General features: G+C 39.1%; 1 protein-coding gene across 3 annotated transcripts in view; it reads right to left on the bottom strand.

Moving 5' to 3' along the window:
* Positions 1-24602, bottom strand: part of LOC105482612 (adaptor protein, phosphotyrosine interacting with PH domain and leucine zipper 1) — a 44035-nt gene extending 19433 nt beyond the window's left edge. The window contains exons 1-12 of one of the 3 annotated variants that reach the window (XM_011742833.2): positions 24448-24553; positions 21622-21675; positions 16434-16532; positions 14618-14677; positions 14046-14117; positions 11305-11392; positions 9720-9761; positions 8901-8959; positions 5273-5419; positions 4013-4095; positions 3098-3256; positions 1898-2086 (exon numbers count right to left, since the gene is read on the bottom strand). In XM_011742833.2, the coding sequence (XP_011741135.2) occupies positions 1898-2086; positions 3098-3256; positions 4013-4095; positions 5273-5419; positions 8901-8959; positions 9720-9761; positions 11305-11392; positions 14046-14117; positions 14618-14677; positions 16434-16532; positions 21622-21624 (1001 nt within the window). In that variant the 5' untranslated portion in view covers positions 21625-21675; positions 24448-24553. Of the gene's footprint in view, positions 1-1897; positions 2087-3097; positions 3257-4012; positions 4096-5272; positions 5420-8900; positions 8960-9719; positions 9762-11304; positions 11393-14045; positions 14118-14617; positions 14678-16433; positions 16533-21621; positions 21676-22973; positions 23041-24447 lie in introns of all 3 variants that reach the window. The other 2 variants (XM_011742828.3, XM_011742827.2) reach the window with 2 other exon arrangements.
* Positions 24603-24736: the final 134 nt, after the last annotated feature.

Genomic DNA, 24736 nt, shown 5'->3' with positions numbered 1-24736 from the left:
GGAATATGAAATGGGAAATCAGGTAAGCATTAAACAAAAAGTAAGTACTTATAGTAAGTAACATGTTAACAAGTTGGTAATTTTGATAAATGAATACAGTGATTCCCAATATCTAGTGGGATAAATCCACACAATATTGGCATTCATTGTATGTTTGTAGAAGGAATGTGAAATTAAACAACCATTTTGATAAAGGATAGTGAGCTATAATATCTTTTTTTTTTTTTTTTTGAGACAAAGTCTCACTCTGTTGCCCAGGTTGGAAGGCAGTGGCGCAATCTCGGCTCACTGCAACCTCTGCCTCCTGGGTTCAAGCAATTCCCCCTGCGTCAGCCTCCCAAGTAGATAGGATTACAGGCACCTGCCACAATGCCCAGCTAATTTTTGTATTTTTAGTAGAGACTGGGTTTCACCATGTTGGCCAGGCTGGTCTCAAACTCCTGACCTCAGGTGATCCACCCACCTTGGCCTCCCAAAGAGCTGGGATTACAGGCGTGAGCCACCAAGCCTGGCCTATAGCATCTTTTTTTCAGGGGTAAAGGTCAAATTTATTTATTTGTATAATATCTTAATGTGCATAAATACAGGGGAAAAAAATGACTTTCAGGGAACCCAGAGGCTGCTCCTGATTATTAAATTAAGAAAGTTCAAAGGTTAAAAGCAGTATTTTAATTGAGTGGGGGAAAAATGGCAGATAGTCTAAACATCTATCATTAGGAAAATGTTTAAATTATAATGTATGTCCTTAAATAGATTATAGAATAGCCATTATAACATGTTTTTAATAGGTGGCTGCAAATCCAAATTACAGTATTTCTTCAACTATTTTAAAAATGTACTTAGGTTAAAAATTGGAAGGCAATGGACAAAAAAGTTAATTGTTGCTTTCGATTAATAAGACAGTAGAATTTTTTCATACTCCTTTTTAAACTTTCCATGCTTTTTGAAAATTTCTTTTAAATGCTACTTTAAAGATTCTCATTTAATGCAAAAGTAATAGAAGCTTGGGCGTGGTGGCCCAGGCCTATAATCCTAGCACTTTGGGAGGCTAGCGCAGGAAGACCACTTAGGTCCAGGAGTTGGAGACCAGCCTGGGCAACATGATGAGACATCTCTACAAAAAAAATTTTTTTTAATTGCCAGACATGGTGGCATGCACCTGTGATCCTAGCAACTTGGGATCCTGAGGTGGGAGGATCCCTTGAGCCCAGGAGGTTGGGGCTACAGTGAGCCATGTTCACACCACTGCATTCCAGCCAGGGAGACATAGTAAGAAAGACCCCACCTCAAAAAAAGGTAATAGAAATTTTTTAAAATGGTATTATAAACATTAATGGAAAAATAATCTGATCAGAAATATTTGATTAACATTTTAAAATAACACTGTTGTTAGCACCTACTGTATGTCAGTCACATTACATATGTTAGAATTTCTGTTCCTCACAACAATTTACGAAGTAGGGATTACAACCCCCCCACTCACATTTTACATGAACAAAAATGGAGCTGAGAGGGGTTACAGACATTACTCTGCTGTCTGAGACCACAGAGTAAGTAATGGATCCAGAATTTGAACTTTCTGACTCCAGGTTTAGGACTCTTTCCATGAACTTGTTCTGTATTCCCCGATGCTACACAGGATTTTCAGTTCCAGTTCCCTAACATGAAATCACAGGTCTTTACTATATGACATTGCTTTGACAACCTCAAAATATCAACAAACCATTTAACCAAGTCAGAAACAAAAATTCAATATATTTCTACAAGATTAAAAAGCAATTTATCTTAATACATATGAACCTAAAATGTCCATAAAATTTCTAAACAAAAAGGAATTATCCCACATTTCAGAAGTTTAAAATATTATAGATAATTAGTAGTAGGAAAAAATACTAACTTTTTTCCATCGAAAGAGGTGATCTGAAAACAATATCGTCTGTCTTCACAGTCCACAGCCATCACTGAACAGTTGTCTATGTCCATGGCCAGGCCTCCTGCTACATCCCCACGGGCCTGACTCATTAAATTTCCACCCTGCGTGAAGTAAAACTGTCTGTCCCAGGTAGATGACACCAAGCCTGTTTTACTAAATGAAGAAAGCACATTCACTCTTTAATAACAACATACCTGAATCTCATCATCAGCTAGACACAAGATAAAGCATGTTACAAAGAACTGGCTTCCGAAAAGGCACCAAGATGCCAAGAAAATAAATATAAATATGCTTTCAGTCTCTAAAATAAATTCATGTATATTGACTCACTTTTGTGAATGTGTATACAGTTTCCAAAACAAGGCTGGAAATTATCAAACTGTGGCTGTTATAATAACGATCCATAAAATACAGGTTATAGTTCAACTTCCAAGGGAGTAAATTCAAAACAATAGAATTTATTTTATTTCTAGGGTTAACCTGCTTCATCCTATCATCAGGTGAAAACTAACATTTGACTTGGTGCTATAATTACAAATATATTAAAGTATGATAAATGATATTTCGCAGCATTCTCATGTGATGATACCATATGTGAATATTTACTTAAACTCAAATTAGTTTCAGTTCATTTTTTTTTTGAGACAAGAGTCTCACTCTGTCCCCTAGGCTAGAGTGCAGTGGCGCGATCTCGGGTCACCGCAACCTCTGCCTCCCAGGTTCAAGTGATTCTTGTGCCTCAGCCTCCTGAGTAGCTGGGACTACAGGCATAAGCCACCATGCTCGGCTAATTTTTGTATTTTTAGTAGAGGTGGGGCTCCACCATGTTGGCCAGGCTGGTCTCGAACTCCTGACCTCAGGTGATCCACCTGCCTTGGTCTCCCCCAAAGTGCTGGGATCACAGGTGTGAGCCACCACGCCCAGCCTTGGTTTCACTTCTTTTATCATTCTACATTATTCAATAAATAGCTAGGTAGGATTTTACTTCTGAAAAGTATTTACGTACCTCATCTGTCAAAAAGTTCACATAATACTAACACCTCTAAAAAGTTTCAACCTTTAATAAAAATCAAAACAATATGACAGACATCAATTATTTATTATATTCATTTGGTATTGTCTTACATGATATACAATATACAAAAATAACAATAGTTTTCTTACTTCCTAGCATTAAGGTATCCAGCCTTTCGGGTTAAATTTCGATTAACAGGAAATTTGGTGGGGTCTGGGTCAGGCACATATAAGGGATCACTGGCTACTTCCAAATCCTCTATTGTCTGTTGCATGGTCTCTATATCACTGTCCATTTCCCTGCGAACACTGATACAGAACAGATTATTTACTATAAATCACAATCAATGTAGAACTCCTTACTAATCATGTTTACCTGCATATTTGTTTTGGATATGTTTTCTTAAAGAGAGGAAATGTGGCATGCGTGGTTAAAACAACACAAATACATTTTAAAACAGGTTTACAGTTTATTTGAAACTTAGATATTTTGGAAACAATACTAAATTCAAAAAATGAATGAAGCCCCACTGAATCCCTGATTTTGGCATAATTTTCAAACTGCGCCTTTAAAACAGAGGTCCTGTGCCTTTAAAACAACAATCACTTTCATCTCTCTCCATACCGTGGACAGACCACATATACTGCTCAGCATTTTGAACCTGATGAGAACTGCTTTCTCTCTGTCTTTAAGCTTTCATGGCGTGGAAACAATATTTAGTAATCTCCCATTAAACTCCCACAATTTCAAGTTTAAAGATAATTTCACTTATGGGGAATTACTATTATGTGTCTGTTTTATTCAGACATAAAACTGAGTTTAGAATCAAATTATCACCATTAAGAAATTCGAAGTTCACAATCTATGGAAAAAAGAGGTAAAAAAAAAAAAAAAAAAAAAAAAAAAAAAACAAGAAGTAACCATGAACCATATAAGAAACTCTCATGGCAGGGAAAATATTCACTCAGGAAATTAAATGATAAATATCTTTACATTATATCACTGAGCTGTTAAGCTATCATTCACATCATTTCATTTTCAATTTTAAGGAAAAAAATACTTACTTCTGAACGCTTGTTCCAATATTAGCTAAAAATTCTTCCAGTTGTTCATTAAGATTTTCAGAACCCATCTTAAAGAAACTTATCTGGAGAGCAGGGAGTCAGGGGAATTGAACAATACAAAAATACATTAAGCAATACTTAAAGTAAATCATATAAACAATCTCTAAGATACATGGTTAGGTAAAAAACAAAGGAATATTCCCATTTATGTAAAAATACATTGTAGTTTGTGATTTCTACTGCACATGGAGCCATTAAGGAAGTTAGACTTAAATTCCACTACATATCCTTTTATATTTTTTGAATTGGAACAAGTAATACATATGTATGGTTAACAATCTTTTAAAATTGGAAAATAAATTTTAAAGTATTTCCAACAAATTATATAAAGTATTTCATGTTTACTACAAAGATAAGTTTTCTATCTGAGGAATAATCCAGTAAAGTACTCTTTTACTTAAATAGATTCAATTTTTTGTTTTTTTTTGAGACAGGGTCTCGCTTTGTCATCCAGACTGCACAGTAACACCTCATTGCAGCCTCAGCCTCCTAGGCTCGAGGGATCCTTCCATCTCAGCCTCCCAAGTTGCTGGGACCATGGAGGCATGCTACCAAGCCCAACTAATTTTTTCAATTTTTGTAGAGATGGGTCTCCCTACATTGCTAAGGCTAGTCTTAAACTCCTGGACTCAAGTGATTCTCCTACCTCGGCCCTACCAAAGTGCTTGATTATAGGCATGAGGCACCGCACCTGGCCTCAATTTTCTTTAAACTCTTAATTTTTAGGAGACTGACACTTTGTCTTATACTACCCAAAACAAATTTCTAGCCCCCTTCCTGATGTACCTTGGGGCACGCTGGAGTTCATCTATTATTTTTAACTCAGGAAGTATGCAAGGAATATGGGATAAACCCAAACCTGTTCATTCTCTTTCAGATCTATTATGAAGCAAGTGTTTAGTTGAAGCTCCAGCAATAGGTGTAACTCTGAAATTCATTTAGCTTTCTGTTCTCAGTCCCCAGCTACGGTGAACAAGTGGTTTCATTTACCCTAAAATATTTGAAATCTTCATTTGCAAGGAAAACCATTCTTCCTAACTTCCTTAAAATAACAGTCTGATGACATTTTTAAAAATTACTTCCACAGACATGAACAAGGATGTTGAAAATAGTTTATAAATCTTTATACTTAATGTAAATATCAAGCTTAATATAAAGCTTTTAGGACAGTTATAATCCAAAATACAGTACAGTATTTACCTGAGCTTGCATGTACCCAAGTAGAGGTTCTAACAATGCTATTTTCTTCTTGTACTGAAGAGTATTTAATGCACAAAAATAATGCATCATGGTCTGGTGTTGTTTCTTTCTGGACGTGTACACATCTTCTGTTACTTCATACTTCACCTTTGAATGAAAAGATTTAAATAATTAAGTAAATAATCTACTATTATTTACTTAATTTTGTATTATCTTCAGTAGGAGCTGTGGAGAAGAGCCCACCGAGGAAAAGGTGTATCACAAGCAATTGAGCATTGATGTTCCTGTTTCTGATCTTTTAGAAATCCTTCAACATACTGGTTAAGCGAATTTTCCTGTTTAACTTCCAACCACATAATTTACAAAATGCACATTGAGGCCAGGCGTGGTGGCTCATGCCTGTAATCCCAGCACTTTGGGAGGCCGAGGCAGGAAGATCACTTGAGGCCAGGAGTTTAAGAGCAGCCTGGTCAACATGGTAAAACCCTGTCTCTACTAAAAATGGAAAAAAATTAGCTGGGTGCGGTGGTACATGCCTGTAATTCCAGCTACTAGGGAGGCTGAGGCATGAGAATAGCTTCACCCTGGGAGGTGGAGGTTGCAGTGAGCCAAGATCACACAACTGTACTCCAACCTGGACGACAGAGACTGTCTCAAAAAAAAAAAAAAAAAGGCATATTGAAAACAGAATTCTGTACATAACTAAGAATGGTACAGTAACTAAACTAAGCATGGCAGAGAAAGCTTACCACATGGAGGAAGGGCAGACAATTGTTTGTTATTAGTTTAGCCATTAGTCTTTGACTTTGATCAGTTCACAGCATACCAGTCTCCCCTCCTGGTTCTCTCCCTATCAGTCTTCCTCTCTTGTACTTGCTTGTCTTCCCTCACCCATACTTGAAATATGTGTGCTCCCTAGAGTTCTTTTATTCAGACAACATATATTTATTGAATACCTATTATGTAATAGGCATTATGTTCTTCTGTCTTCCTCCTTTCCTTAGAATCCTCAAGTACCAAGAATATTCTAATATTCCAATATATCAATGACTCACAAATTTTATCTCTTCCCTCTCACTCTCCCAAGTGACAGAGGAAACGCATCTCTAGCTGGGTTCTTTATGTGTGTTTATGTGCTACAAATGTACAAAACTGAAAATAGTTTTGTACACAAAACCTGTTCTTCTACTTTGTTTCTTAGCTCTCTTAATTACTACAGGATCCATCCAGACATCCAAGAAATCTAGGACTCATTTTTTATTCCTCCTATTACCACAAGACTTGTCAACTCATACTTAAGAAATATCTCTCAGCCGGGTGCGGTGGCTCAAGCCTGTAATCCCAGCACTTTGGGAGGCCAAGACGGGTGGATCACGAGGTCAGCAGATCGAGACCATCCTGGCTAACACAGTGAAACCCCGTCTCTACTAAAAAATACAAAAAAAACTAGCCGGGCGAGGTGGCGGGCGCCTGTAGTCCCAGCTACTCGGGAGGCTGAGGCAGGAGAATGGTGTAAACCCGGGAGGCGGAGCTTGCAGTGAGCTGAGATCCGGCCACTGCACTCCAGCCTGGGCGACAGAGCGAGACTCCGTCTCAAAAAAAAAAAAAAAAGAAAGAAATATCTCTCAAAAGTACTCCTTCCTCTCCACTTTCAGTAACAACCTTAGCTGAGGCCTTCATTATATCTTTGCAAACTATTCCAATTCCTTTCATTGGATTCCCTCTAGTCTTGTCCTCTTCACATTTTCATTAGTATGTTTGTTCTATAACACAACTGCATGATGTTATTCACCTACTTAGAATCCTTTGGCGGTTGTCCACTCCCTCTAACACAAATTTCAAGGTCATTAATATAGTAATCTGGTACCAATATACTTCTTACTCTTTCTGCCATATCTCCAAACATTTCCTTTACTGTCACAGAGTACTCCTAACCTTTACACTCTCCCAACTCCACCATGTGCCTCTGAAAGGCTGTTTTTCTTTCAGGAAAGCAATCTCCAATTCCAAACTAGTGTTATCCACTTATCTTCAATGTAAATGTCACCTTTTAAAAGTGTAACCTTTGCTGGCCGGGTGCAGTGGCTCACACCTGTAATCCCAGCACTTTGGGAGGCTGAGGCGGGCGGATCACCTGAGGTCAGGAGTTTGAGACCAGCCTGGCCAACACGGTGAACACCCACCTCTACTAAAAATACAAAAATTAGCTGAGCATGGTGGCTCACACCTATAATCCCAGTTACTGGGGAGGCTGAGGCAGGAGAATCACCTGAACCCAGGAGGTGGAGGTTGCAGTGAGCCGAGACAGCGCCACTGCACTCCTGCCTGGGAGTCAGAATGAGGCCCTGTCTCAAAAAAAAAAAGTGTAACCTTTCCCAATTCACCAATCAAAGCTAACTGCTCCCCTCTCTGTGCTCTCTCCGCATTTTATTAAAACCCCTATTATTGTATTTAACTAATAACAGAGTTAATCCATGCCTTCTTGTCATCCTTGTACTCTGGTTCCTAGTCGACTTGCATGCCTTCACACAGGTAGCCTTCAATAAATGTGGAGTATCCAGTCTTTGAGGGCAGGAGTGAAGCCTATTCCCATTGTTCCCCCAAGGTACCCAACAGACTGTTTGACATATATTAGGTACTCAATGAATTTTTAAATAAAATGAAGTTGGTGAAAAAGTGTTTTTTAAAATACTTTGAACAGCCAGAAGTAATGTAAAATATATCAAATTTTATACCTAGAGCCTTTGACTACTTCTCTAAGGCCAAGTGACTATTAGAGATCTCAAAATGTATACATTTTATCAATACACCATTAAGTAGTAGTCTGCAGCGAAAATTAGAAAACGAAAAGGAAATCAATCTTCATACTAAACTTTGTGTGAGAAACATTTCCTTTGTCACAGTAGCTGTTGCACAGTAAATTGTACCCAACTATGGATTCCCACAAGCAGTCACTGCGTTTCCAACAGCAGCTGCAGCCAAGGCTACAGACACCAACACCCAGGCACAGAGATCACCTCAGTCACAAGCATCTAGAAAGACCTACACATCAAGCTTTGGACTAGGTGCTGGAGAAAGACATGATCTTAAGGCACGCCCAGAAGAACTTGTTAATACTCTGTTCTCTGATCTTTACTTGAATGCATTTCTCCTCAAATACAGTGTAATATTTCTGTATTTCACTCCTTGAACAAATATCAAAAGATATATATTTCTGTAAATAAGGAGGGCCTCATAACAGAATTTCATTATGTGTGTGACAATTCTACTTCTTGACCACTCTATCTCAGAAGACATTTTTGAACACACATATATATTCAAACAGAACCAATGCCATGTCATCGAAATACAAAGCAACAAGAGGCAATGTTATATACTGGGCATTAGTTACATTTCCAGAATAGTTATGTTTACTTATAACATCAAATTTTGGCCGAAGAAAATATTTTGTTTAAAGAGATCAATGATTATCAGAAAGGTTTCGAACAGCTAGAAGGAAAGAAAAAACTAAGGGTAATATAACAAAACATACAAAGTAACTGCTGGCTCTATTTTGATAGAGGAAAAACTAGACCACCTAATGAATAGTTGTTAATCATGACACTGAAGGAATAAATATGTATCACACCTTGTCATTTTCTCTTTTTTTGGATAATCGGCTATATCTGTTAATTGCAGCATCATGATCTGGAAAAAAGAAACGAGTGTTAACAATACAACAGTACTTTTCAAAACTTACAAATGCTTTCAATGGTCTTCACATGTGCATCTTTCCACAAACGTACTAAAGCAAGAATTTCCTACCACATGATCACTGAACTCAAATTTTCCCCACAGCCAAATTTCCCCTAAATTATGTGTCTACTTCTCAAACTGGTTTTCAAAAAATTAATTCCAGGAAACTAATGCAGTAAAGCTTTTTAAAGTATTTTGTAGTACAAAAATAGCAAACGCAGCTTAGACACAGTGGCACATGCCAATAGTCCCAGCTAATCAGGAGGATGGGGCAGCAGGATCACTACAGTATGCTATGATTGTGGCTTCAATAGCCACTGCACTCCAACCTGGGCAACACAGCAAGACCCCATATCTTAAAATATATACACACATATATACACACACACACACACACACATATATACATATATATATCTCTAACACTCATTAATGAAAAATTGGGATATATAAAAGAACAAGAAAGGTAAAATACTATAACATCTCTTTAAGCATTATGAAGATAGTAACCTATAAGACTTAATTTCCTTAAGATTTAAATTACACTGTATAACCAGTGTAATTTAAGAAGCAATACTGATTTAAGTAATGTTCACTTATTTTTAATTGGGTTCTTTTTTTTTTCAATTATTACAAAGAATCTAGCCACAGATATGCACTGATAAACAAATACATCACTGCAAGAAATAAGTATGCAAATTATAGGGCTTACCGTTACTTGCAATCTGAAATACTTCCTTTAACGTTAGTATTTCTGAAAAAGTTCAAGAATAATTTAAGTTTGGCATATTTATGAAATACATTTGTTTGGAAAATAATAACTGCTACTTAAACTATAATTAAAACTCCAAATAATATTTCATACTTCAACATTCAGGGTGAAAAAGCTATTCTGTGTTTCAGCTAGTCTATGAAACATTTACTATCATTAGCAACAGTTACACCACCAGAAAATCTACTTGCTACAAATTAGTGATATGATAGAAAAACAAATTTAAACACCCACTGTAAATGGTAAGATATGCAAATATTCTGATTTAGTGCCAGAATCATGCATTTTTGGTATATGAATCTAAACATTCAAATGCTAAACGAGAAACAAAACATCTTATTAATAAGATTATGCCATTCAGTCCCCTTACACTGAAGAAAAGAGATCTTGTTCTAGACCTTAGAAATGACCATTCTTGAGGATCACAACCACAATTAGTAACTCCATCTTTAAAATACATTAGAGATGTATTGGTGACTGTGTAAAGGTGGCACAGGTTGCTGTCCAGAAATGGTGGTAGGTATAGAATAGTATGATAATATGCATTTGTCTGTATTCCATGTATAATTTAAATACTTTACCATTACTGATACATTAGTTCAATATTTTTAATCTCTCTACATATTTTGGAAGTAAGTCTGTATGGCTGAGATTACAAGTTATGGGAAAGCAGAACCAATTCTATAAAACTCTCATTGTATCACCTAGTAATCCTAAGTGAGTAAAAATAAAACCCACAAACAACCAGGTTGCAGACTGTTAAATGTGCCAGTACCCCTACCTCTTGCCACTTCGGCCCATACACACACCTCTATACCCTGTGCCACTATCCTAACTCAGGCCTTGGTCACATCTCACTGGACACCCACAACTTCCCAGTCTAGTCTCCTACATAACAAGGCTACTCTATTCCATCCTCCAAAGGAATTGTGTCTCTCCTTAAAGACCCCCATTGACTTCTCCTTTGCTCATAAACTGAAGTCTAGCCTCTTAGCATGACCTACTCCCATCTCCTCTGTTTCTGGATTCATCTCCTGCCTCACTCTAACACATCCAGCATTGCAGCCACACTGAGTTTCTTGCTACTGTCAAATAGGCTGTGTGTTTCTAAAAGCCATACTTTGTGCACTCTAGTCCCTCTAACAGAACAATGACTCTTCTGGCAAATTCCTCTTCACTGTTCAATGCTCATGTCACATCCTTGGGTGAAGCCTTGCTGACCCCTCCTAACAGCCCCGCCAGCACCTTGCTCATTCCCTAATTATAAGAGACATAAGTGTTGTAATTATGCGTGTGCCCACTTCCTTCTCTAGAATTTCTCAAAAGAGGGGATATCTTACCCATATCGGTATTTCTCAATATCTAGTTTGATATCTAGCAGGAGCTCCTATAAATGTTTGATAACTGAGCAAAGTAAGAGTGGCACAGGTTGTGGTCAAGAAATGGTGTAGGTATAGAGTAATATGCATTTTACAAGCGTTGATCTTACAGCCAATGAAAGTAAACATAAGCTTGACTTCAATACCTTTCAGATCTCTTTCTTTAAACTGGGTAATGGGGAACATCATGGCATCAGCAAGTTGAGTTGAAAGTACTGCATGACAAGAGCTAAGCTAGAAAAAGAAAGACCAAAAAGGCCAAATAACTATACACAGACATTTAACCAGTGTTATGTAAATTAAACAGAATCTAGCAAAAAAGGTTCTGATGTATTTTATATAGGCAAACACTAAAAATTATGTGATACAGTACAAAATATTATATAGTAAAAAAAAATTCCATTTACTAAACTCTTAGAAAACACAGAATGACCTTGGATTTGGTAACGGTTTCTTGCATATGACACTAAAAGCACAAGGAACAAAAGAAAATGTATAATGGACATCATCAAAATTTAAAACTTCTATGCATCAAAGCATACCATCAAGAAAGTGAAAAGAAAAAAAAACAACTCAGAATGGGAGAAAATATTTGCCAATTATGTATGTGATACATAACTTGTATCTAGAAAGAGAACATTTACAACTTAATAATAAAAAGACAACCAATTTAAAAATGGGCAAAGGATCTGTATAACTTCTTCAAAGATAAACAAATGGCCAATAAGCATATGAAAAGGTGCTCAATATCATTACACATCAAGAAAGTGCAAATGAAAACCACAATGAGAGACCACTTCACACTCACTCAGATGGCTATAATTTTTTTAAAAATTTTAAATACACACAAACAAAAATAATTGTTGGTGAGGATGTGGAAAAACTGGAACCCTCCTACATTGCTGGTAGGAATGTAAAATGGTGCAGGCACTGTAGAAAACAGTTTGGTGGTTTTCTACATTATTTAACTTTTAAATAAACAAACATAAAATTACCATGCAATGACCCAGCAATCCCATTTCTGGGTACCTACTCAAGAGAACTGAAAACTGTTGTTCAAAAAAAAACAAAAAAACCTGTATATGAATGCTCATAACAACATTATTTGAACTAGTTAAAAGGTAGAAACAACACAAATGAACAAGGACTAGATAAACAGATACAGATATATAAAGAGATGACTAGAAAAACAAAACTTGATATATCCATAACAATGAAATTTTATTTAGCCAAAAAAGGAATGAAGTACTGAGGCATATTACAACACGAATGAACCTTGAACACATTATGCTAAGTGAAAGCAGACATTAAAAACTCTAAAATTATGAGTTCATTTATATGAAATATCAAAAGTAGGCAAAGTCATACAGAAAGAAAGCAGATTGCCACGCATGGTGGCTCAAGCCTATAATCCCAGCACTTTGGGAGGCCGAGACGGGCGGATCACAAGGTCAGCAGATCGAGACCATCCTGGTTAACACGGTGAAACCCCGTCTCTACTAAAAAAACACAAAAAACTAGCCGGGTGAGGTGGCGGGCGCCTGTAGTCCCAGCTACTCGGAAGGCTGAGGCGGGAGAATGGCGTAAACCCGGGAGGCGGAGCTTGCAGTGAGCTGAGATCCGGCCACTGCACTCCAGCCTGGGCGACAAAGCCAGACTCCGTCTCAAAAAAAAAAAACAAAAAAAGAAAGCAAATTAGTGGTTGACAAGGACTGAGGGAGCAGAGAGGTGGAAGTGACTGCTTGATACGGTTTGGCTGTCCCCACCCAAATCTCATCTTCAATTGTAGCTCCCATAATTCCCACATGTTGTGGGAGGGGCCCCCTGGGAGACAACTGAATCATAGGGGCAGTTTCCCCCATACTGTTCTTCTGGTAGTGAGTAAGTTTCACGAGATCTGATGATTTTTAAGGGGTTCCCCTTTCACTTGTCTTTCATTCTCTCTCATGTGCTGCCATGTAAGATGTGCCTTTCGCCTTCCGCCAGGATTGTGAGGCCTCCCCAGCCACGTGGAACTGTGAGTCCATTAAACCTCTTTTTCTTTATAAATTACCCATATCAGGTATGTCTTTATCAGCAGTGTGAAAACAGATTAATTCACTGCTTAACGGGCACAAGGCTTCCTTTGAGATGATGAAAATGTCCTAAAAACCAGACAGTGGTTATGGTTGCATAGCACTGTGAATGTACTAAATGTCACGAATGGCAATTTTTATGCTATGTGTACTTTATCACAATTTTTGAAATGAAAAAAATTACATTATTTCTTTATCTTGATTTCCTGGTAAAACATTTTGCTATAATGGGTTATTAAAATATTTCAAAAAAAAATATTTTTCCAGGTAAGATTCTAGAAAACACAGGACTATCGAATGGTCCATGTGAAAAGAAGAGATTTTACTGCAACAGTAGAGAATAGTTATTGATTCTCCATAAGCTCTCACTACCTTTTCTTCCTGTTAGCTTTCAGGTCTTTGTTTTAATGATTTGTTGTGGTGACCGATCTGAGGAATTCAGGGTTGATTTTGGCTGTTTAGGATGGCAGGATTAATAAAGACTAAACAGTAAAATGTTGCTTAGAGCAACAACAAAGAACCCAGATGTAGCTCACTACCTAACTCTTCTCTCCCTGCCTACATCTAATGACACATGTCAAGACTGAATGTTACATGGACTACATATAGAAGAAGCACATCTATATGTTTATTCCTGGAAAACAATGTTTTAATCTGGTAAAGAAAGTATTGTTTTGATGAGCCAGCCACCAGGATGTGGAAGTAAGATTCTTCTTTAGTCATCTCTGTAATAGAGCTTTACTCATAAAATAAAAGCCTGGGTAACTTAATTATAAGACCATTTAATCAAGCAAAATAAAATAAAAGTTTACCTCATCTATAACTTTTGAAAACTGTTGCAATGTAGAGCTCATAACTTCATCATCACCTCCCAATGGAAAACGCTGAAAAACGAGAAACAGAGATGAGGTAAAGTTTCAACGTTGTGTCTTTTGGGAATGACATTACTATAATTTACATTTTTAAATAACTTTAGAAAAACTTCCAAAATTTTGAATAAGCTCTAAAATATCATTTAACTAAAATTGTGTAATGTATATAATTAATAAACATTAATTGTTTGTTAAGTAACCAATTGACATGGCATATTGGAATCTCCACCGTACTCGAAGTTCAAAGATTTAGCATTTAGCTCCAGTTCCTCCAATAATGGTGTAACGTTGAGCAAGTCACAACTTCTTCATTTGTAAAAAGAACACAGGTAAACTAGATAGCCTCTGTATTTAATATTAAATCATTAAAATTATCTGAACGTAAGTGCTATCATGAAATTTCGATGGTATATTCTGTGAATTCAAGAAAACTTAAGGATTCTTGTTGAAAGTCTATCTATACAGATACTATACTTTTAAAATTATGCTTTTAAAACTTTGATATACGATACCTGTTTTTCATATTCTTTTAAAAGTTTTGAGGTCAGGTGTGTTGCTGCACTTAATTCATTCTATGGAAAAAGCATTCAAATTAGCATGATCATACCGAGAAAAAAGTTTTAGTTGAATATACCTAATTTATTTATTATCACTTAACATAAATATTTTTAAAACCTTCATTAAATCACTGGAAAGGCGTACTACCATTAAAGCACTTTAAAAGAAAACTCAAACCATAAAATAGACACTCTCAAGGAATTCAGCAGTGTTCCTGGTGTTTGTTTGTTTGTTGCTAATAAAAACTAAGCACTAAATACTTTAAAGCCTTAGCAAAATCTTTAGAGAGTCTACGTTGATGACTGATTATTGCTCTCTGTAGATGCTGTTACTAGACTACAGTAAGCACTTAATAATATACAACCAAAATGTAGTTGACCTAGTCATATAATACAGCAACACAGCCATATGAAAAACTTTTAGTTTTTTTAGTGACTATAACAAATATGACATTTCTTTAACATATTATATCATATATCTGTGTGGTCAGAAAGCAAAGCTTCAGAGCCTGATCACAAGGAAAAACTAAACAACATAGCAACTTTTAAGTATTTAAGGAAAATGTGAAGCCAGAAAGCAAACAATATGAGAAGGGAAAAAAATAAAACTTGTACACTTAATTAATCCCAAAGAAAGTATATCACAGAACCTAGGTTGCTGTTTAAGCTTATAATTAAGTTATCCAAACATAGCTTCAAATTTTATTCCTGGTCAACAAGAAAACCTAGTCATACCCTTCATCTTCTTGTACTCCAAAGGTACATCTAATTTTTAGTGCCTTCTTTTAACTTGACAGAGGCAGCCAACTTTCAAATCCTCTACTGAAAAAGGGGAAGTGTTGGCCATTTGCAGTGGCTCACACCTGTAATCCCAGCACTTTGGGAGGCTGAGGCGGGCAGATCACCTGAGGTCAGGAGTTCAAGACTAGCCTGGCCAACATGGTGAAACCCCACCTCTAGTAAAAATACAAAATTATCCAGGCGTAGTGGCGCATGCCTGTAATCCTAGCTACTCAGGAGGCTAAGGCAGGAGAATTGCTTGAACCTGGGAGGTGGAGGGTGCAGTGAGTCGAGATTGCGCCATGAGCAAAACTCCGTCTCCAAAAAAAAAAAAAAAGGGCCAGGCACAATCCCAGCACTTTGGGAGGCCAAGGTGGGCGGATCACCTGACGTCAGGAGTTCAAGACCAGCCTGACCAACATGGAGAAACCCCGTCTCTACTAAAAATACAAAATTAGCCAGCATGCTGGTGCATGCCTGTAATCCCAGCTACTCAAGAGGCTGAGGCAGGAGAATCACTTGAACCCAGGGGGGCGAGATCACGCCACTGCACTCCAGTCTGGGTAACAAGAGCAAAGCTTCATCTCAAAAAAATAAATAAATAAATAAATAAAGTGGGGGTGGGGAAGTGTTCCATAAGATTGTAATAAGCATGATTAGGGAAAATACCAGTGATGACATGGGATAATCATTCAAATATTAGGAAAGATCACTATCAGTGAGTTTCATGAGGCGTTTCCCCCAAACTATGTTTGGGGAGAATGGGCAGATGCTTCAATCTTCTATCACTTTTGTAGTACTACAAACTGTACTCTAGTAGTTGAAATGTCAGTTCTGTAATACACAATGTTCATTCATCCATTCAACAAATATTTATTACTAGGAGCCTAGTACAGGGTTAAGCACTGGTAAACAAGACAGACACTACCTATCCTTATGAGGCTTAAAAATTCATGTTTTAAAAGCATCAAGTTAGTCCTCAGTGTTTTACCTGTGCATCATAAATCCGATGCATAGCTTGATACAACTGATTCATATAGTTGGAAATAGCTGTGGCATCTTCTTCAAATACACCCAGTAAAGACCTTGTCTGTATAAAATAATAGCAGTAAGTTTATGTTAATCATAATACAAATCAGATGGAAAAATATTTTTTCTAAAGGAAGCAAAAATCATAGGATATTAAAGTTCTAGTAATTCTGAGTTTTAATCTATTTTCTCTCTTTGGTAGTAATGTTAAAAAGTCAGAGTTTTTTTGTTCTCAGTTTCACTTCAACAAAGCAGAGGTATTTTCCAACTATGTCACACAAACTTTAGGAGAAACAACAGAGGTATATTTTCAGAAACCAAAAATTCTATAAGACAAATCAACAGAAACATTCAAAGATAAATTAACAGCATTCTATGTAGTATAAATATTTTGAATGTCTTACTTCAGGATAATTTAGTATGATTATTTTTTTTTTCTATAGTTTTTTCTAGAAGAGGCCAAACCCCTCCCTGTCCTAATCTAAAAATACCACAGTACACCCTCCCCAACATGGCCAACTCTTCAGCACATAAAATGCTAACTACGTTTTTCTGAATGCACAATTTGGGGGTTTTCCTTTCTTCTTCTTTATACACGTCTATATGGTTTGGCTTTTGTTTTATTTTGTCGTTTTTCTACTATGTACATTTAAAAATTATCTTCATTTTAGGCCGGGCACGGCAGCTCATGCCTGTAATCTCAGCACTTTGGGAGGCCAAGGCAGGCAGATCACGAGGTCAGGAGATTGAGACCATCCTGGCTAACACAATGAAACCCCGTCTCTACTAAAAATACAAAAAATTAGCCAGGCTTGGTCGCACATGCCTGTAGTCACAGCTACTCAGGAGGCTGAGGCAAGAGAATAGCTTGAACTTGGGAGGCGAAGGTTACAGTGAGCCAAGATCGCGCCACTGCACTTCAGCCTGGACAACAGAGCAAGACTCTGTCTCAAAATAAAAAAAATTTTTTTAGTTATCTTCATTTTAAGGGGAAAAGCTTATAAGTAAATGTTAAGAATGTCAGACCAGGCGTGGTGGCTCACGCCTGTAATCCCAGCACTTTGGGAGGCCCAGGCAGGTGGATCACGAGGTCAGGAGATCGAGACCATCCTGGCTAACATGGTGAAACCCCGTCTCTACTAAAAATACAAAAAATTAGCCAGGCGTGGTGGTGGGTGCCTGTAGTCCCAGCTACTCGGGAGGCTAAGGCAGGTGAATGGCGTGAACCCGGGAGGCGGAGCTTGCAGTGAGCTGAGATCGCCCACTGCATTCCAGCCTGGGCGACAGAGCGAGACTCCTTCTCAAAAAAAAAAAAAAAAAAAGAGAGAGAATATCAATAAAAATGTATCAAAGATAAGGAAGCTGAAGCTATCAAAGGCAAGGCAGACATACTCACATTACATCCCAAAGGCAGGGAAAGAATGAAAATACCAACAACTACTGGAGATAACCGCAGCTTAAAATCTAAAAGATGACTTTGTATTTTTATTCTAAAAATAATTTATGCCTCGGCCTTAGATTTTTTTTTGAGACAGAGTCTTGCTCTGCTGCCCAGGTTGGAGGTGCAGTGGCATGATCTCGGCTCACTACAAGTTCCACCTCCTAGGTTCACGCCATTCTCCTGCCTCAGACTCCCCAGTAGCTAGGACTTCAGGTGCCCACCACCACGCCCGGCTAATTTTTTGCATTTTTTAGTAGAGACGGGGTTTCACCATGTTACCCAGGATGGTCTAGATATCCTGACCTTGTGATCCACCTGCCTTAGCCTCCCAAAGTATTGGGATTACAGGCATGAGCCACAGCGCCCGGCCTATGCCTCAGCCTTAGAAAAATGTTGTGGTTGTTGTTGCTGTTGTTTGAGACAGGATCTCATTCTTTCTCCCAGGCTGGAGTGCAGTAACATGATCTCGGCTCACTGCAGCCTTGACCTCCCAGGCTCAAACAATCCTCCCACCTCAGCCTCCCATGTAGCTGGGACTACAGACATGTGCCACCATGTCTAGCTACTTTTTTTCTATTTTTTTTGTAGTGACAGGGTCTCACTATGTTACTCAGGCTGGTTTCAAACTGCTTGGCTCAAGCAATTCTCCTACCTCGGCCTCCCAAAGTGCTGGGATTACAGGTCAGGTGTCAGCCACTGCACATGGCCAGAAATTTTGTTTTCTTAAATCAACTTATTTCTTGGCTTCCTATTTTCAGAGGAGGAAGCTAAGTCAATATAGTATAAAGGAGGGGAAAGACACAAAATCATTATGCCAGTAAGGCCCTATTTTCAGTCTTCTGCTTCCCCAGGCCTCAGAGATTTAGATTTGACAGAATCTTTTTCAAGCACTCCACTACAATTCCCTATAGTGCTATTTTAAGATGTACAAAAGAAAGCATCAGGAAATCTTGTTTGGCTAGTGCCATTCTTAAGAAAAATCTGCCACTTCGTTTTTTTTTTTTTTCTAAAAATGGGTAATTCCAATTCAAGGAGTTACATATATATGTAAAAACTTGTAGCATAATTAAATTTAAAAGCTCTTCTTAGCTCAAACAAAGCTGAAACAGATTCCCTATTTTACACTAACAATATCAACTTCAACACTGGATAATTACTGTTTGTTTAAAGTTAGTAGCTTAAAAAATAGAATCAATATGGTACCATTTCATTGAATCTATGACGGTATCCATTGTAAGATGCATCATTTTTATTTTTGTACTACTCAAACAAAACAATGCTGGCAATTAAGCTATGATTTAAGGTTTTATGTCTTGAATTTTTTACCTTATATTTATGGAAACAGACCTTCACACAGAATTTTATCATATACAGCTCTCATGTAAATATAGGAAATATAAGCATCATAAACTTATTTCTAAAACTTCATAGAGTTCGAATCTTATGAACCACTTTTCTTTTTTTTTTTTTTTTTTTTGAGTCAGAGTCTCACTCTGTCGCCCAGGCTGGAGTGCAGCAGCGCAATCTTGGCTCACTGCATGCTCCACCTCCCGGGTTCACACCATTCTCCTGCCCCAGTCTCCCATGTGGCTGGGACTACAGGCGCCTGCCACCATGCCCAGCTAATTTTTTGTATTTTTAATAGAGACTGGGTTTCATCGTGTTAGCCAGGATGGTCTCGATCTCCTGACCTCATGATCTGCCCACCTTAGCCTCACAAAGTGCTGGGATTATAGGCATGAGCCACCACTCCCGGCCCATGAACCACTTTTCAACTCAAGAGTCATCAATATCCATGTTTTCCTATACATTATCATTCTCTGTGCCATGAGGAGATAAGTATTTCTTCGAAGTACTCCATTTTTGTCCCTAATATTTTCTTCAAGCAAGTTTTGATGATGTCATTTGACATCTCACCAGGTGTCAAAGGAAGATTTTTGGACAATAACCAGGACTGATATTCCTTTCTCAAATGGTGGCAAAATTGATTTGTTAGTTGAACACTGAAAGACTACACTTGGCCAGTATGCTACTAGGAGAAACAACCAAGTATGTACATTTGCAGGCAATGTGAAATACATTACTACTGCTACCTGGCTGATAGCAATTGTTAACATACCATCAACGCTATGAGGAATCCCAATCAGAGACATTAAAATGTTGGGGGGAAAGGCACATCTCATGAGTATTTCATATTATGCAAAGAAAGAAGATCCCATTTGGGACTGGGGTTTTTCTTCACTGTTCTCTCATAGATGAATCACTAAGATACAGATCTACACATAAAATCAATTAAGTTTTTAAAGATCATTATCTGTTTTTAGTAATTAATAAGGTTTATTTTGATTTTAATTTTCAAAACAACATATAAATATGGACAAGGCATCTAGTATAAGCTTAAGATTTTCTGGCTTAATGGATGATCTTTTGCAGAACTGTGTGGTTTGGGCAAGGTAATTCCAAACATGCTTTTTCCGCCCCCCCCCCCAGGTTCCAGGCATTATCCTTAAAAGATGCTCTTTGATCAGCTGGATTTTGGACTTGCAAATTCTCCCTAATTTAATACCTAGTTACTATAAATCAAAACTAAAGAAGGATAACTATAATTCAGGATAGTCTTCCATCACTCCCAGGTTCTTTTTTTTTTTTTTAGAGCCAAAGCCTTATTCTGTTACCCAGGCTGGAGTGCAGTGGTGTGACCATAGCTCACTGCAGCCACGGACTCCTGGACTCAGTCGATCCTCCTGCCCTAGCCTCCTGAATAGCTGGGACTACAGGCTCATGCCACCACGCCCAGCTAATTTTATTTTTGGTAGAGATGAGGTCTTGCTATTTTGCCCTAGGTGGTCCTGAACTCCCACCCTCAAGTGTTCACAAGCATGAGCCACTGTGCCAGGCCAAGACTCTAACTTTTTTATGTAGCAACTGGCAGGTCACTTTTGATTAGATCTAAATGATCTAAAAAACTTAAAAACTAATCAAATAAAAAACTTTTAGGGCCTGGTACAGTGGCTCACATCTATAATCCCAGCACTAAGGCCAGGAGTTTAAGACTAGCCTGGCCAATATAGTGAGACCCTGTCTTTAAAAAAAAAAATTATTTTTTTTAATTTATTTTTTTTTATTATTTTTTTTTAAGACAGGGTCTCGCACTGTTGCCCAGGCTGGAGTGCAATGGCGCAATTTCAGCTCACTGCAACCTCCGCCTCCCCGGTTCAAGCAATTCTCCTGCCTCAGCCTCCTGAGTAACTGGGATTATAGACGTCCACCACCACGTCCGGCTAATGTTTTGCATTTTTAGTAGAGGTGGAGTTTCACTATGTTGGCCAGGCTGGTCTCAAACTCCTGACCTTGTGATCCACCCGCCTAGGCCTCCCGAAGTGCTGGGATTACAGGCGTGAGCCACCACGCCCAGTCTTCTACAAAACATTTTTAAATTAGTTGGGCTACTTAGGAGACTGAGGCAGCAGAATCACTTGAACCTGGGGGGTGAAGACTATAGTCAGCCAAGATCATGCCACTGCACTCCAGCCTGGGCGACAAGAGCGAAACTCCATCTCCAAAAACAATAAAATAAAATAAAATAAAATTAGCTGAGCTTGGTAGCATATGCCTAGGAGTTTGAGGTTTCTGAGCTATGGCTGAGCCACTGCAATCCAACCTATGTGACAGTGAGACTCTGTCTCAAAAAAAAAAGCAAAAAACTTACCATGAGCTTTAAAAGTCTTCATATTCTTTGCTGCTCTACTTCTTGGACTCTATTCTAAATAAAATAGTTCAAACTGAGAAGAAAATTTATGCTCCAAAGCATTAATCTCAGCCCTGTTTATAAAAGCAAGACTTTGGGAAAACTCTAAAAGTCCAGCAGTGGATGGTGGAATCAGTTAAGGAAGTGTGTGGTCTTCAAATTTTTTTATTTAGAATGTAAAAACATATGAAGACACTTAAGTTATAATGTTAAGCTAAAAGCAGGATAAAGATCATTATGCACAATATAATCTCAATTCCATTAAAACATGTAGAAGAAAAAAAAAAAACAGTAGAATAAAGAAACCAAACTGTTAACAGGTTTTTGCTGGGTACCCAACAGGTAATTGTGTGTTATTCTTTTCTGGGCCTTCCAATTTTTCTGAAGCAAGCAACTATTATTTTTTTAAATCAGGGTCAAAAATTAAGGCACAACAGCTGAAGTTCAGAGAAGTTGAATGATTTGCCCTAAAGCAGACGGTAGTAAGTGACAGTGATGACTAAAAATCTCCTCAACCGTAGATCCAAGGCTTTCCATTCTGCCACAGATTCAACCGAAGAATCACCTGCAAATATCTACACTTCCTAAATCCCAGTTGTCCCCATTAATTTTCCCAAGTAAATTTTACCTAGTTCAAATTTATTGCCTTTAAACATTGAAGGAATATCAATGTGACTACTTCATTAAAAATTAGCTGGCACAGGCCAGGTGCTCATACCTGTAATCCCAGCACTTTGGGAGGCCAAAGTGGGCGGATCACCTGACGTCAGGAGTTCAAGACCAGCCTGGCCAACATGGCGAAACCCCGTCTCTACTAAAAATACAAAAACTAGGTGGGTGGTGGCACGCGACTGTAATCCCAGCTACTCAGGAGGCTGAGGCAGGAGAATCACTTGAACCCGGGAGGCGGAGGTTGCAGTGAGTCGAGATCATGCCATTGCACTCCAGCCTGGGCAACAGGAGCAAAACCTCGTCTCAGAAAAAAAAAAAAAGAAAAAGAAAAAAACTAGCTGGCACAGTGACACACGCCTGTATTCCCAGCTGCTAGGGAGGCTGAGGCAGGAGGATCACTTCAGCACAGGTGTTCCAGGACACAGTGCACTACGATAGTGTCTGTGAACAGCCATTGCTCTCCAGACTGGGAAACATAGCAAGATCCCCATCTCAACAAACAAACAAATATACTGTAAAACTGACACTAGTATGATGCATGCTTGCAAAAAAAACAAAAACAAAAACAAAAAACCACAATTCTTAAGTTGTAAACTAATCTGTGCAAAAAGCTCAAGAAATTAGATGAGTCAAGATTTTACCTCTGCCTCACAAGTCATATCTAGGGCAGTATGCAATCCATTCTGAGCTGTTTATAGTCTTTATGGGCTATTAAAAAAAAAAAAAAAAAAAAAAAAGCCAAGTAAGAGAAGAAAGGTAAGGCAACCTGTTGAATCTTACATAATAAAAAGTAAAATGACAAAGTACGCCTGACCAATTCCACAAACTTTTTGCAAATCATCTGAAACAAATACAGTTTATAACTTTATATGGAGAAATCATGAAGAAAAAAATTGAACCAGCTATACTGGCAGTCAAGATAAACTAAATGTGAGTTTCTCTCTTTGTCAGTATAGGCTAAGAGTACATTAGCAGCAGGCAACTGGTCTGTGAAGATAACTTTCAGAATAAAAAAGAACAAATCAGTTCTACAATCAGAGCCCCATTTCAACTTGGCAATTAACACTGACATAAAATCCATGGCAGAAGTGTCATCCAGGAAAAGGAGATCTAGACCTCTTCTGCTTTTCTTCTTTGGGGGCCATGTTCAGCTGTAAAGACACACGAAATGGTGCAACTGCATTTCTAAATGAGCAATAATTCAGAAATGTTTCATTCTAAATAGTGTCCAACCAGCAACACCGTCTTAAACCGTTTAAATTATCGTGTAAAAAGACTTAGAGATGAAGTTTTCCCTATGCAAGTTACAGCCCCTGCCAACATTTTTAAAAATATAGCTGATTTCATTCTTCAGTACTTAAAACATATTAAATGGTTACATTTTCCAAAACTGTCTTAAGCTAGAGCAACCACACCAGCATCATTCCGACGCACAGAACACAGGGCTTTTATTTTGATGAGTTTATTAAGGCCAAGTCTGCAGGGAGCGACGCAGCAGTCGAGGAGCGGCGAAGGCACCGTCCATCCCTGGCCATACACAGCTCGAGTGACAGCGACCACAGTCACGGGCGGGGAAAGCGGTCTTGGGCTCCGGGACCCGTCACGGGCTTTGCCGTTAGGTCTCCACACACAACCTTACAGCCTCTCCCGAAGAAAAACAATCCATTTCCTTCCCTAGCTTGCTGAGCCTCGGAAATCATTAAATAAGACTACCGGGGTTTCTCTCCCTTCTGCATTTTCTCTGAAGAGATTCTTGGGGAGAAAATTCCAGGGTCGAGATTTACCACCTCACATTACGGCGATAAAAAACGGCGCCTTTCGTCAAATAAAAAGGAGACCCGCGAGCGTACGTGACCGCCCGGCCCACGAGCACCAGCGGCTCGGTCTCCGCCTGCGGCCCTCGGCCCAGCCGAGCAGGCCCACGCGGGCCTTGGGCGGCGGGCCCACCCTCCACAACCCGGGGCGCGGCCTGCGACGGGCGGTGACCCAGGGCGGCGGCGGCGGCGGCGGCGCCCACCTGGGCCGGGGCGGGCACCTGCGGGAGCGGCGGAGGTGCCAGACCTGGGGTCCACCCGCTGGGCTCTCCCTAGTCGCCCACCAGCGCCCGCGCCTCACCTGCGGGCTGTCCTCCAGAGTCTCCTCGATGGGCAGTTTGTCGATCCCCGGCATCGTGGCGGAGGGAGGGCGGCGGCAGGAGACGCAGCGGCCGCCCACAGCTCCCCACGCCGGCCCACCCACCGCAGCTGACCCCGGCCCGCCCTCTCCGGCTGGCGCGGCCGCCGTCCCCGCCCGCACCGCCTTCTCCAGACGCCGAGCGGCCGTGAGGGAAATCCCGCCCCCTCGGCCTCCCTGCCCCGCCTCCCGGCGCGTCCATTGGCTCCCGGGGACGCCCATCCGCTCTGCG

The sequence above is a fragment of the Macaca nemestrina genome, chromosome 2 (genome assembly GCF_043159975.1).
Source record: "Macaca nemestrina isolate mMacNem1 chromosome 2, mMacNem.hap1, whole genome shotgun sequence".
Lineage (NCBI taxonomy): Eukaryota > Metazoa > Chordata > Mammalia > Primates > Cercopithecidae > Macaca > Macaca nemestrina.
The sequence above is the reverse complement of the archived record's forward strand: the minus strand, read 5'-3'. Positions and strand labels throughout refer to the sequence as shown.